General features: G+C 37.8%; 1 protein-coding gene across 2 annotated transcripts in view; it reads left to right on the top strand.

The window, feature by feature from the left end:
- Positions 1 to 746: 746 nt before the first annotated feature.
- Positions 747 to 15162, top strand: part of LOC140146003 (BTB/POZ domain-containing protein KCTD3-like) — a 32507-nt gene continuing 18091 nt past the window's right edge. For both annotated transcript variants that reach the window (XM_072167742.1, XM_072167741.1), the window contains exons 1-9: positions 747 to 952; positions 5579 to 5632; positions 7014 to 7059; positions 9735 to 9867; positions 10344 to 10424; positions 11115 to 11288; positions 12623 to 12904; positions 14256 to 14371; positions 14846 to 14933. In XM_072167742.1, the coding sequence (XP_072023843.1) occupies positions 894 to 952; positions 5579 to 5632; positions 7014 to 7059; positions 9735 to 9867; positions 10344 to 10424; positions 11115 to 11288; positions 12623 to 12904; positions 14256 to 14371; positions 14846 to 14933 (1033 nt within the window). In that variant the 5' untranslated portion in view covers positions 747 to 893. The remainder of the gene's footprint in view (positions 953 to 5578; positions 5633 to 7013; positions 7060 to 9734; positions 9868 to 10343; positions 10425 to 11114; positions 11289 to 12622; positions 12905 to 14255; positions 14372 to 14845; positions 14934 to 15162) is intronic.

The following is a 15162-nucleotide window of genomic DNA, read 5'->3' on the forward strand; positions in this document are numbered from 1 at the left end:
AATAATATAGGCCTATTAAATTCAATCGAACCGGAGAGTCCATCAACACATCCCGGGTAAACATACTATTTGCTTTTGTACACGCTGGACTCAGTACCGGTACTGCAAACACAGACAATCAACACTAAACAGTCAACCAATACTATACACATACAACACCCCACTGTACCGCCGGGAGTTGAAGCGATCGATCATCAATCAACAGCAGCACATTACCCGCGGTTTAAAAAGGGGGCGAAAGTGCACGGGTGCGAAATTGAAAGGGGGCGAAAGTGCACGGGTCCGAAATTGAAAGGGTGCGAACCGTCCTGTTTCCGTCAAAAAGTATGTCTATAGCTGAGACGAATAACGTACCGTATCGTCTCAGGTCTATAGAGGGGGTGCGGTCAAAAGGTTTCAGGTTCTCTGGAGGGGGGTCAAAAAGTTTTGACTCCAATTAGTGATTTGTACTAGGGCCTATGAATGCCCAGCCTCTCATCGGGTCTAACAGTGACTCCCGGCCTTTAATAATGGGATCCTTAGGCTTTAGTTTTACTTCTTATTTTCTTTTTCATTTTTTGTCAGAGGGACATTTTTCTCTTCCTTATTTGTCGAGGCACTCACTACCCCACGCTTCCTTTTTTTTTTTTTTTTTTTCTTTTGCTTTCTCTCGCTCTTTCAGATTTGTAGACTATTTGTGACTGATACGCTCTGCGGTATTTTTTTGACATTATACTGCCCCCAACTGTTGATTGGGTGGGGTCATGTCAAAGTCGTGACCCCTGTCATCATCGACGGAATTAGCACTCGTAATTTTGGTATAAAAAGGCAGTTTTAAAGTAAACTACATGATATAAATCTTTGATTTCACGGGGTTAGTTTCGTGATGTGGCGTTGATTGATTTGAGGACAGTATGAACATCCCATTCTCTCTCCCAGGAGAGATAATCAAACTAAATGTTGGAGGAACAAGGTGAGTAAGCTTAAATCATGTCAATAAAAACACGAAAAAAAAATCGACATTGAAGTTGATTTCTAACTCGCTGAACTAAAGTAATATTCAGATTTCTTTTGACAGCAGGGCGAGATGGCCGAGTGGTTAAGGCGTTGCGGTGCCGGCCGGGAGATACGATCGACGAGGGTTCGAGCCTTGGTGGGCTTGCCTTTGGTGAAAATTCTCTTCCCTCCCAAAAAGTTCCTATATCATTATATGTGACTCCTCGCCACAACTGAGCCCGGATGTCGCCAATCATCATATTTGAGATATTCAACCAAAATATTCTGCTTGAAATTAGCTTTAAAATGATGTATATCATGTCTATAGTACTTGACATTTAAGTAGTGAAAAATCAATAAAACAGTCAATAAATCCTTTCTTTCCTATTGTTTATTGTTAAGTTCGATGGAGCATATCTCAATAGTGGCACTGGCGACATCCGGGCTCAGTTGTGGCGAGGAGTCACATATGGTCAGAATCCTTCAATTCAGTTCAGAAATTTAATTTCAGAATTTAATTGAAGAATTTCTTCTCGCCCCCATACACTGCTTATCACGTGCATATAGGTAGTGTATGTGCTATGCGTCGGAAATACAACCAATACAATATACAACAGAACAGGCGTTTCTAACAGTGAACAATAAACAAGAAATGGAATCCAATGTTAACATATCTGCACAAGCGACTGATAGCCTATCTTTAGTATTGGTGCTTTCAGGCTTTAAATGATAGCAAGAAATGGAAATCGCCCCAAAGGAAAGATTTTAATCGTGAAATTGATTGCCACATCTTATGGATTCACATTATCCTCCGGCGGAAATGTCAAACTGTCAATTACAACGTCTACTAGTGGACTGGTTTTGAAATCCACTCTCATCAAACTAATCAAAACTGTAAACTACAATTTTATCGAAAAAATCAAAAGAAGAAATTCCTAAATATTGCTTAGTTTCAATGATGCTTACCGATCGAGTCGCCTTGCTGGTGTATTTCCGATCATTTTGCAACGTGGTTGAAAAATATTTCCAAGACGCAGTATCGACATTAGAATGGCCCGGTAACCTGGATAAAATTTAACGCATAATCGATCGTCAATCCTAGTTCACCTGAGTGATCACGTGGTTTGCGAATGAAACCGAATGAAGCCGAATGAACGGTATCGGTGTCGGAACAAGGATTGTTACTTGTAAACAAATCGTGTCGCCGGCACGTTTCAAGAAATTAAATTTACGATCTTTTGATAATTAGTTAGGGATCGTTTTATTTAAGGCAGTGACTCAAGCCCGGATATTCGGGTACCCGCCCGTTTTTCCCTAACCGGATACAAATTCCATTTACGGATTACCCGAATTAAAAAAAAAAAAAAAAAAAAAAAAAAAATTTTAAATTTTTTTTCAAAGTTTTTTCGGTTTTGCAGGTCTCTGGACCTAGACCTAAATGCTAGGATCATGGTTGACCTAAAAAAAAAAAAAAAAATTGAATTTTGCACATTGTTTTGTAATTTTAATATGAAAATTAATACATAGTTTTCATGTCATGCTCTATTAATGATATCAAAATGCATTCAAATTCAATGCATTTTGATATCATTAATAGAGTATGACATGAAAACTATGTATCAATTTTCATATTAAAATTACAAAACAATGTGCAAAATTCAATTTTTTTTTTTTTTTTTTTTTTTTAGGTCAACCATGATCCTAGCATTTAGGTCTAGGTCCAGAGACACTACAAAACCGAAAAAGGAAAAAAAATTAAAAAAAAAAAAAATTTTTTTTTTTTTTTTTTTTTTAACAATTCAGGTACCCAGGTACCTGCCTGAAATTTACCTCGGGTACCCGAATACGTCATTACCCGATAGGTCACAGCCTTAGTTTTATTTAAACCTCTGGCATGAGAGATTGAGAATGTGGGTTAAAGATTGGACACTCTGTGTTCTCATTTTGCAACCGAAATAGGCTTCTCATAAAGCTTAAATTTGCGGGACATTATGCTGGCCTCCCATGTATTTGAAACATGGCGGAGATACCAAGCACCCTCACTACGTTCGGGTCTGTGAGGGACTGAGGGTGCTCGACCAGGCATATGTGCTTCGTCCGTGATTCGGAAGTCACGTAAAGCCGTTGGTCCCGTGTACAGGAAGAGTCAAACCCTGTGTGCACGTTAAGTGTCAGAGCTATTCGAAAAGAGAAGGGGGACCATCCCCGGTTTTGATATCTGCAATCAATCCTAGGTTCCAGGATCGTGCATAGGTAAACTGTGCTGCGTAAAGCTGTGCGCGTTGATACTCAACCATTTGAGGTAAGCACGTATGGAAGGAAGGAAGGAAGCATAACCATCGCGTATGCGCACGCGACGTCAAGCTCGTGCATTGGAGCTTGTGCAAAATACTACGCGCTGGACGGCTAGCAGTACGCTTAATTTGTAAAAGGAAATCTGAATATTACTTTAAGGGAACAACCCAAAAGTTCGATGAAGCCCTACATTGTATAAACGAAAGTCCAGGGAGGGGAGTCAAAAAGTCTGATTACGTTTGAAAAGAAGTAGTTAAAACATCGGTCGAAGTTGATCTTTTTTTGAGGATTTAGTACTGGTATATATTATAATTGTAAAATTTTAGTATTTTCTGAAGTACGATATTGACATTCTCGGTTGCTTCAAAACAATTTCAAATAAATATAGAGTAGGTATGCCAGGCAAACCTTAGTTATCATTAGTCAGCCAAATTCGCCTAGAACACAATACATATTTACATAGAAATTTAAAAGAACAGGCAGGTCAAGGAAACCTACATAAATATGTTGTCTATTCTGTCGGTCCAACATCCGGGCTATCTCTAGTCTCGGGCCCAAACTGCATGTGGCTCACGGTTTGTTATGAACAACAGAAACTGACTGTGAAGGAGGCTACATAGCGATGTTGTTGGAGTGACATTCAATTTCGGAAAAAACAACACTCGACCATGGAATTTAATTTTAAGGGCCATGATGTTTCGGGCTAGGTTCGATAATGAACCCCACAAAACTAACCAAGTAAAAACATATGGAAAATGCCATACGGCCGAGCGGTTTTGCTGGCTCTCTCCGACCATCATGCCACCCGCCGCCTGCTGTGTGTACTACTACGGCGAACCTAATCGTTTCAGCGAAATATGGTCGCTATCATAATTTTCACTCATGTTCAAATTGTGCATGTACTGATGACGTGATGTAGTTACACAAACAGAATGGCTGTGTAACGTAAGGATCGAACATGGTCACATGTCATGAATTGGTCCTCTTTTGTGTTTATGTTAAATGATAAAAATATCACCAATTTTGATTCATTTCAACACAACTTTTAATGAATAGATTTTAGACCATTAGTTTATATTTCTGGAAAGCTTATATTACAAGGACGACAAATCAACAAAGTATACATGTCATCATATTACAGGGTGGGTAAGAAATCTGCAGGGTGGAACATCAACAAAATTAGCATCTTTCTTGTCATGGTAAACCCCATATTTTCTTTTTCTGAAAGTTAAGTAGCTCAAAATAAATATGGATTCAGAAAGACATTGTATGGGCCCTTCAAACAAGGTGAAAGATGGATTGTTCCATTCCACGAGCCGGAATGTAGGACGAAAGAGTTTGGTATCCCTTGCGTTAAACATACAGAGTGGTCAAAAATTGTAAAATAATTTTACAATTTGTATGACATTATCAATCAAAACTTTTTCCTCCATGTCTGGCACTAAAACTAATAGTGCCATTGACACATCTTACATAATTATTGAAGTATAAGTCTCAACGTATTCATTCCAATAAGCGCCCATGCCCCAATAAGCGCCCACCGAGGGTATTTTCAATTTGCTAAAGGGTACCATTAATGTTGAAGTGACAGATAGACGTCGATACAGTGAAATAGCTGGAGGACTACAAGTCCTGTGTAAACTTGCAATACATTTTCAGCATCAGAAAAGCTACTAGAACGTCTCAGGACCCCCTTACGTCAATTTGTCTCTATTAAACGCCCCTTTCGAAAAAATAGGTAAACCTGGTAAAAAACAAGCGCCCACGCAAAATGACTTTGTTAAGCGCCCTGGGCGCTTATTGGAATGAATACGGTACAATAGTTGTCCAATAGTTTTTGTATTTGATAAAGAACATAATTACATGTATCTACAAATGACACCAAACTTTCTACAATAGGTATTACTTTAGATACTTTTAGAATAAACCGAACTTGAAGTGCGAAGAAAGCGTTTTCATGTTACGGCCCCTCCATTGTTGGGTGACCTATTTGTGACATGCGACCATTTAACAAGAATTAAAAATAAAGAAAATATGTCTTATTAAAAAAACAAATTGTGAAAAAAATCTCCCCTGAACAGATTTTTTGCAATTTCTCCATTTACGATCCTGCCCAAAAGTGTCTGCTTTTGATATACCGCATCACATTTGTTGACATTTTTTTTCACAAAACACGAAAGCTGAGAACTTCAAAATTTTGCTTTTATCTGGAGTTTGCACCACGCTTAAAATCATATAATTTTCAAATTGTAACACAATAAGGATATAGATTAAACTCTGCTTATCTGTTATTTTATTTTCTTGACAGATTTTCTACATCAAAGCAGACTTTGACTTGGATACATGATTCATTCTTCTCCAGGTAAGCTTAAAATACAAAATTAACAAATCAAGTATTTGGTATCACATTTTTTTATACAAGTGGTATAATTTACATTGTCACATCATTGCGTTGGATCACAATAATGGTCAATTACCGGTATTTTAAAAAAGATGCAGTTTGGAAAGTTGCACTTTGGTCCATTCAACTAAAAACACTGAATGGACAAATGCAACTTTTAAAACTACATACCGTACTACTATATATATTTTCCCAATTACATCAAAATGTTCTCCTATTAAAATTGTTCACTAGGGTGGGTCCCTGGACCATCGCCCGTTCAAGGCTTTGCGCCAAGGCGCTCGCAGTGCATGCTCGTCTACACTAGGGCTCACATTATTAATTAACTTATTTTACTTAAATTATTATTTTTTTTTACTTCAAGTTTGGACTGGTAACTTTTAAAATCATGCCTAACACCCTGCTGACTGTCCTGATATCCATCCCATGCTGTGTAGATGTTCATAATCTTACTGACATAAGGTGGACTGTGAGGTGGCCATCCTGGTTTTTTTTTTTTTATTATTATTATTCTGATATTGGACCAGAGTAAGCCAACATTTGCAGGCTTTATTGGCTTATCCAGGATTGTAGTAACAATCCACATTTCAAAACAAACTAATAGTACAGCTATTAAGTTCCCAAACAGGGAGCCATTTTGCACTTTCTGGTACATAGAAGCATGAGCATTTCCACACATGCTGCCACTGTCAACAGGGGTCAAATCCAAAATGGCTCCATGTTTTAAAATCAACATTGGATCTTGAACTTGATGTGTGGAAACTAACAAGTGGACAATTGATGCCTTAGGCTAGCAGCTGTAGTATACGCTGTAGTCGCTGTAGAAGTGACGTATTAAATCAGATTAACTACCATAGCAATAGATGAATACAATTTTGACTATATCACCCGACACTACAAGCAGGTTGCACTCTTTTCAAAGATACTAATCTTACAGGTGCGAGTGATCAGCATGATATGGTATGGTTCAATGTATAGGTACTGCGTGAACGTTGTAATGCAGGGCAATATATCGTAAACGCTCGCCTAATGGTGCTGTGGGCTTTCATGACATAACTGAAATTTTAGACATAAACTAAAAGTGCCTTGCCATAAAAATCCCACCAGCAAATAATGGCACATACATGTACACTTTAATCTTGTTGGGAATTTTAGAGGAGGGAGTACATGAAATTTACCCTGAGGCAAAGGAGCCCAGGTGCGCCATTAGGTGAACGTTTACGGTACGGTAGTCAAAAATTGTATTCATCTATTGCTATATGGTAATTAATCCGATTATTACGTCACTTCTACAGCGAATAAACCAAACCGTAACCAAATATTTTTTTTACCTCTTTTGCAGTTTATTGAGTGGCAGGATATCATCAGTGAAAGATGAGACTGGAGCGGTAAGTATTGGGGTATTCCAGTTGAAATCCATACACCCCCTATGGTAGACATGACCTTAATCTCCACACAGGGGGTGTGAATTTCAAATGAGTTGCCTAAATGGGTGATTCCATTTGAAATATACAGCCCCTGTATGGGCATGTATTCCATTCATGTAGGGAGTTTATGGACTTCAAATTTAGAACAGATATGTAATGTTTCAGAAATTGTGCAAATACTGGAAATGGTGTCAGATAAATCACACCAACTTGACGTGGGGAAACAAGTACAGATTAGACAGTATGCGGGGGACAAACACAGCAAATGTAGGCATTAGAAGTAGGTAAAGTTCAATAGCCAAAACTTACCAGTTCCAAGGCCCACAGAAGTGCTGGACCTGCAAAAACAACAAGGATCAATTGGAATACAAAAGTACACTAAATTGATGTCATTAATTGCTTTATTTTTTTTTTCTTGAAAGAAAGTGAAGTACTTGTATTATTGAAGTGGGAAACAAGTTTTGTCTTGCTGACTTGGTATCAAACTTTCACAGACCCATGGGTGGAGAAGCTAGGCATCCCGCTAGCCCTCATCACACAAACATGAAATCTTGAAAAATTGATAATACTTATATGTGATGCGATCAAGCAAAATCAGTCGGGACTCGGAAATATTGATTTTGAGATATAGCCAAACAAAGGAAATATATCCTTTTGTTTCCTCCTGTTTTGGAAACTCTTTGCTCATATCTTTGGAACTGGTTGTTCAATTTCAATGGGGTTTTCTGCAAAATCCAGCTTTGTAAATTTTTTTTACTATCCTGTAAGAAACTGAAAATTTATTATTGCCGAGTTCCGACTGATTTTGCTTGATCGCATCACATATCACGACCGTTTATTGAGATATACCTATGTCCACCAACAACTATTCCAGAAAAATGTTCTGATTTCATCACATGAGGTTTTCACCTTGATTGAATTGCCTTGACACTTGCTTCCCATCTATGAAGTATCATGATTGCATTTGAAAGGCCAACAGAATAGGTCACATGTCATAAGTTGGGTACAATTTCCATTACATGGAAAAAAAATGACAAAAAATGTATTTTCTGATATGTTGTATATATTGACAACCTCTACCAATTAACACCACTTTTAACCTTAGCACATGCTTAATTTTTGAGATAATGCTTAATTACTAATTAATTAATACACAGGCGTCTATGTAAATCTCAATTTTCAAATGCATTTTTCTCAAATCGGACCTCAATTACAAAAATGACTGTAAATTTTATGCAAGAATGTCATCAGATTTGGAGGATATGTTCTCAATACGTTAATGCTTGAAATGAACTTTTTAAAATAATTGTACGTATGTTAATTACATTGTGGAGGTCAATGACCTTTTTACGAGTAATTAGCAAGATGGTTATTCTATTGTTGAGGAAATTAATATCAAGAAGAGAAATGTACATTAGCATATTGCTAAAAATACTGAAATTCAACTAGGGTTTCATTAAAAATGAAAAAAATGGAACATATAACCCTTTAAGGTGCGTATTACACCCCTTGATAAATTTGTGACTATTTTTGCATTTTTCTCTAAAAATAATATCACACTGGTAACAAAAGTTATGTATATTATAGGGGTAAGGAATCCAGTTACTACACTGGAATTTCAGTGACTCAAGACAAGCGGTATGTTATTTATGAGAAGAAAAGAGGTACTGCTAGAATGTACCTCATTTCTTAACATATAATGAACCCCTTGTCTTGAATCACTGAAATTTCAGTGAAGTAATTGGATTCCGTGCCCCTATAATATACATATAACTTTTGTTATCACAGTGTAGTTACTTATTTGAGAAAAATGCAAAATTAGTCACAACATTTATCAGGGGGTGTAGTACCACCTTAAGTAGTCAGTAATTGTTATAGTTGTACAAATTCAACATTCAAAGCTATCAATACATCATACCCTCACTAGATTTGAAAAAGTAACCAGTAGTTTTGACATGCTGACATGTGAATTTTCACATAGGCCCTATTGCACACTCCCGCATCGGCCTGCTCCACATCCGCCTGCTCCTCCACCCCTGGCATTTTTCATTTCAACTGATGTGATTTTTTTACTGAATAATGTATAATTATATGCTTCAGTAGACTGAAAGAGTATAAAATTAGGCTTAAAATGAGGTATCAATCACTGCTGTAGGATATGAGGTTACGGAAAGCCAATCAAATTTGTATCGCAATTTTCAGAAAAGTGTAATCCCTCCACCCTTTTTGCATACCCAACTTATGACATGCGACCAATAGTAAGTTAATGACCGTAAGTCAGTGGGAACTAACCAATTTAGACACTTTATCGTTGCTGTTCTGTCAAAACCTCATGACTCCATAGCTGCTGGGTGCTAATTTTGTACAATATAATATATATTGTATTGTACATATACAGAGCAGGTATTGGAGTTTTGAGGTTTGTATTGTACATGTACATGTACATATTTAACACCTAGCAGCTATTTGAGTTACGAGGTTTTGACAGAACAGTGATGTTATATTTAAAAATCCAAACCAAGACAATCCAATCCAAACCTAATATACTAATTCACAAAGTCAGTGAGAAAATATGGGCTTTCATTAATTCTTCTTTTTAAACTTTATAGCACTAAAGTAAGACATTTTGTGTCTAGATATTTATTGACAGAGACCCGGCAGCGTTTGGACATATTTTAAATTATCTTCGCACCAAAGAACTCAATTTACATGGAGTGGATGTGGAGTCTCTGAGACATGAAGCAGAATTCTATGGTATCGGACCACTAGGTAAGCTGTAGTAAAAAAAAGTTCTTGATTTGATCATAGATGTGTAAATTGAAATCAAAACCTTGCGTGTTACCATCTAGAGGTCAATGACTGCTCATCGGGTATTGTGAAATATCTAAATATTTTGCTTTGAAAATGAGGAACATAACCGGAAAATTTTGGGAATTCAGGAATATCACTGCTGGGAAATTTGGTAATCTGGAGGGAAATTATATGCTTTTGTTGCCAAGGGGATAAAGATATACGTATGAAATGGTGGGAAATCCTGATATGTTGGAGAGAAATCGGTCTACATTCCTGGGAAATTAACATTTTTCTAGGCCTGCCAGGAATCTACAGCGTCCAAAGCACCATTTTTAGATATTGCTTGAGAATGCTAGATTCAAGATTGCCATTGACAACAGTAGAATGTCATTAAATTTACTAAAATTATGGAATAAACTGGATGGTTTATTGTTGTCTCTTCTACTTTGCAGTGAAGAAACTAGCTTTATGTGAAGATTTAGAGAGGTCGTCATGTGGAACAGTGCTTTTCCAGGGATATCTAGCACCACCAGGTAAGATGTTGTTTCAACCAAGTTAGTGCTTAAGCTAAACATGTTTAACCTACGTGGGAAAGTGCTTTTCAAAGGAAATCTGGCATCACCAGGTTAGCTGTTGTTTAAACTAAGTTATTGATTAACCTAATCATGTTTATCCTAATGTAGAACAGTGCTTTTCAATGGATATCTGGCATCGCCAGGTAAACTGGTTTTCAAGTTGGTGTTTACCCTTGACGTATATAAGGAATACATGAGTCCCACATTGTATGGTTAACTTTTAAAACCAAATTAATGTGTTTAGTTAAACCTAGTTAGCCGTACAAAGATTTTGAGAAGCTTCATGTGGGATGTTGGTTTCCAGGAATATCTGGCTTTGGTTAAAATTAAAACCATGGTTAGTGATTAAGCTAAACACGTTTAGCCTATAATAAAACCTGTAACAATGAAGCGTGTATTCATCTTTCAAAACCAAGTTAATGCTCAAGTTCAACATTGTTTTTCTTCTGATGCTGAATTTATCTTCAAAGCTTAATTTTATATAGTATGTGTCTGTATATAAGTGGCTTATATATTATAAGTTAAAAAAGGTTTAGCAAAATTTATCTGTAAAACTAAATTGTTGCACACTTGCATGTACGTTTATACAAACAACTTTCTTTGATGAATTTCAGATTCAATCGTACTCCAATATTATTTTATCTGTAGCATTCCCAGCCAGGCCAGACAGACCTGCAGCAGACCACAGATACAGTATATCCAGTGAAGCAGAATTAAGGCCCAAACCAATGTCGAGAGGACCATCATTGAATAACAAAGAACAGAGACCAGTCTCGGCTGTGGAGCCTAGACATCTTAAGTCAGACTTGGACATTCCACTAGGTAAGGGGCTAGGGGCTATGTACGTGTGCATGATTCCAAGAGGAGGGGGAGATTCCGGAGTGAGGGGTGGAGTTGAGTGGTTCATCGCTGAATAACGAAGAACCAATTTTGGTTGTGGAGCCTAGATACAATGTATCTTAAGTCAGACTTGGACATTCCGCTAGATAAGATACGTCCAGGGACTATGTATGTGTGCAGGATTCCAAGTAGGGGAGTGCTGGAGTGAGGGGTTGAGTTGAGTGGTCTATCGCTGGCTAGCAATGAACAGAGACCAGTATTTGCTGTCAAACCTAGACAGGTTTGTAGCTAGGATGTTTAGTGCTGGGTGGCATTTAATGAAAATCTTGCATATTTAGCAATTTTTTGCTTAAACAGACCAAATTCTTGACTTAGTTAATAAAACTGAGCCATTTTGGCCTCTGAGTGGTGGGCTCCAGTGCTTAAATTGAAGCTGAGTGGTGGGCTCAAAAACCGATTGGTGGGCTCTGCTGCCCACCACTCCCCACTGTAGCTACATCTTAAGTCAGACTTGGACATTCCACTTGGTAAGTGGTGGAGTGAGGGGGTGAAGTTGAGTAGTCTATCACTGAATAGCAAAGAACAGAGACCTGTCTCAGCTCTGCGGAGCCGAAACGTCTTTAAAAGTCAGACTTGGACATTCCTCTAGGTACAGGAAAGTCAGGGCCATAGAGGTGCACAAGATTTCAAAAGATCTGAATAACAAAGATCAGAAAACAGTCGTAGATGTTGAGCATAGAAATTTCAAATTAGACTTGGATATTCCACTAGGTACGAAGGCTAGATATGTGTACAGGATTTCAAAAAGGGCTGGAAGGAGGGGGAGTTGAGTTGAGCAGTCCATCACTGAATAGTTGTATCGGTTGTTGAGCTAAAGTCAGTCTTTAGACTTGGACATACCACTGGGTAAGATAAGGTCAGATATGTATGCAGTGTTTCAGTAAGTCTAAACCACAGCAGCTGAAAGGCGTATCTCATCAAGCATTGCAGTATATCTGCATGCCCCATAGCAAATGTATACAAAATATAAACAAGAGCCGCTTAGATATTGAGACCTATGGATATTTTCACAATACTTTAGGGGTCATATTTTTGCAAACAAAAGTCTAAGCTCCCCTGATTTAAGCGAGTTATTGAAAGTAGAAGTGAGGGATATTGTATTCATTTTCTATGGCACATTCAGTTCTATTATGGTATCGCAATTCCGCAAAGCATAATGAGATACTCCCTTCAGCTGCTGTGAGTCTAAACATACATTATATAGTAAGGGATCCATATGCAATGACATCAAACATTTTCTTGTCTTTTTGACACAGATATGTATCCAGACCCACGGAAAGTGCTCATAGCAACCGGACATCACAATTGGATCGCATTAGCATACGCGCATTTCATATGCTGTTACCGCATCAAGGAATCAACGGGATGGCAACTGGTCTTCACATCGCCGTATCTTGAGAGGACTGTAGAGCGTCTTGCGCTCAACTCGCGGGTGGTGATGGTGAACCAACCCGATAACAAGGAGAAGATGATTGCCATCTCGTATGGCAGTCAGATTCGCCTCTGGAGTTGCCACGATGAAAAGAGTAGTGAAGTTGGTGAGTAATAATCGACCCTGGGACCCCTTGTGTGCCACACACAAGATAACCAACTAGTAGCCATGGGGGTTCCGCTGGCCCAGTTAGTGATTTGGTGCATATGACTAATAGGATGATTGCATCATGGCATCAACATGGGAGGCATGCTTGCACAGTGGTTCTCCTTGTAAGATTTTTCATGGTTAGTGTTAACATAGGCCTAATAATTGAATAACCCTAACACGGCCCATGGTTTTGTTGTTATCGCAAGGCAAAGATGGAGCGAAAAAGGAGAGAAGATGAACAAAGAAGTCACTTACCCCGTTATTGATCCTGGGATCAATCGCTGCCCTGCACAGTATCACCGACCGGTAGTTCCTTGCGTGTAGGACATAGGGTGAATGCATCATGGCATCACATGGGATACATGCTTGTGCAGTGGTTATCCTTGTAAGATTTGTAAGATTTTTCATGATTAGAGTTAATGAAAAATAACACGTTGCAGTACATAGTGTATATCTAGAGATGCAACTTCTCTGAAATTTCTTGAATTCCGGAATTTCTGTAAATAATTGTTTTTTTAATTTCCAGAATTGGATAATATTTCAGTTTCAAAAGAGCAACATAAGTAGGGCCCAGAGGTGATGCCCCATAGCCTTTTCCACAGACAAGCTCCCATAAATGTTCACTTCTGTGCACAAGCGCTTGACCATCTGGCCATGGGCCAGATCAATTTTCAGGACATTCATCAACACCTGTTATATTTAGAGAATAAAGGTATTGTTTTTAGCCGCTGTCGTGCATCGATCGTCTCATATAACACAGGCGACATCATTATTTTAAGTCGAATTGTTTTACGCCAAAAATAATGATGACGTGCGTGTTATATGAGACGATAGATGCACAATAGCGGCTAAAAACAATACCTTTATTATCATTCTTAAACACTTCAATTCAAATAAAAATATCATAAGAACACCAAATTATAATCAAATTAAATCCTACATTTTACACGGAATTACATAGGGCTTAAAATCGACCAGTCCCGTTGTTGCTATGCACCTCTGATTGGTTCTAATAGCATGCATGAGTATCGCTCGACATCCACATGCTAAAGTGTGTAAGAACAAGGGTAAGAACCAATTAGGTTGCAGGAAGCGTTCGCAAATGTTTCAGAATTCTGTATAGTTTGTTTTGCCACTGAACTCTTCCATACAATGTACATGTACGTCATGCTTTATTTCCTGGTATTGTCCATGTCTTTGGGAAATGCAGTATTTCTTGATAAATTTCCTTCCTTTTCTAAAGGAAATTATTATTGAGTATACCTGTGTCTATTTCTCTAATTGCCTCATGTTTTTTTTTTTACCAGGTACATTTGATCTTGGTGTACGGGTAGATTCTTTATTCTTCATAGGCAGTCAACTTGTTGCTACCAGTCATACGGGTAAAGTAGGTGTATGGCATGCCGTCACACAACACTGGTGGGTAAGTACACTGACCTGCATGGATCATATGATCAAAAGCACATTTATTTGTGAGTCTTAGGCAAAATTCATTTGTGTTTATTAAGGCTCAGTGCATGTGAAAATGTTGGTAAGATGGGAAATTATTTATATATTACCTTTGTACATGGGGAAGAAGAACCGTCACACACTAGCACAAATTAACATGAAATCACAATAGAAACATATAACATGCATAAGCAGATAAATCAGAGAAAACATTCCGGACATACCTGCCTGTGCAGGGACATACCTGCCTGTGCAGTGACTTGAACCCCAAACAAGAAAACAAACAAGAAAAAAAAAGGGAAGAGGCCTATGCATTGTACAAACAAGGGAAGAGACCTATGCATTGTAAATTGGAACATAAAAACAAATCAAACATTACAAACTAGCGCACAAGATCAAATTAATGATGGTTAATAATTATTACCTTTGCCTTATTTTGTTGTTACAGACCCAAGATGTACAGCCTATAGCTAGTTTTGACACAGCGGGTTCTTTTCTACTACTTGGATGTACAAATGGTTCTATTTATTATATTGGTAAGAATTTATCACACCATGTATAGGGAAATATTGCTAATATAAGGGACTTCTTAGTTATCAAAGTGTGCATGTAAATGCTCTGTAACTCATAACTATAAGATTAACATTGCTTCATTATATAAAATTACCCTTATGAGGGGATTTTGGCTGCCAGTCCACCATGATAAAAACTATTTGAAGTATTCAATTGTGTAGACTCTCAGTCATAACCATAATCTACAGGGTG

The sequence above is a fragment of the Amphiura filiformis genome, chromosome 2 (assembly GCF_039555335.1).
Source record: "Amphiura filiformis chromosome 2, Afil_fr2py, whole genome shotgun sequence".
Taxonomy (NCBI): domain Eukaryota; kingdom Metazoa; phylum Echinodermata; class Ophiuroidea; order Amphilepidida; family Amphiuridae; genus Amphiura; species Amphiura filiformis.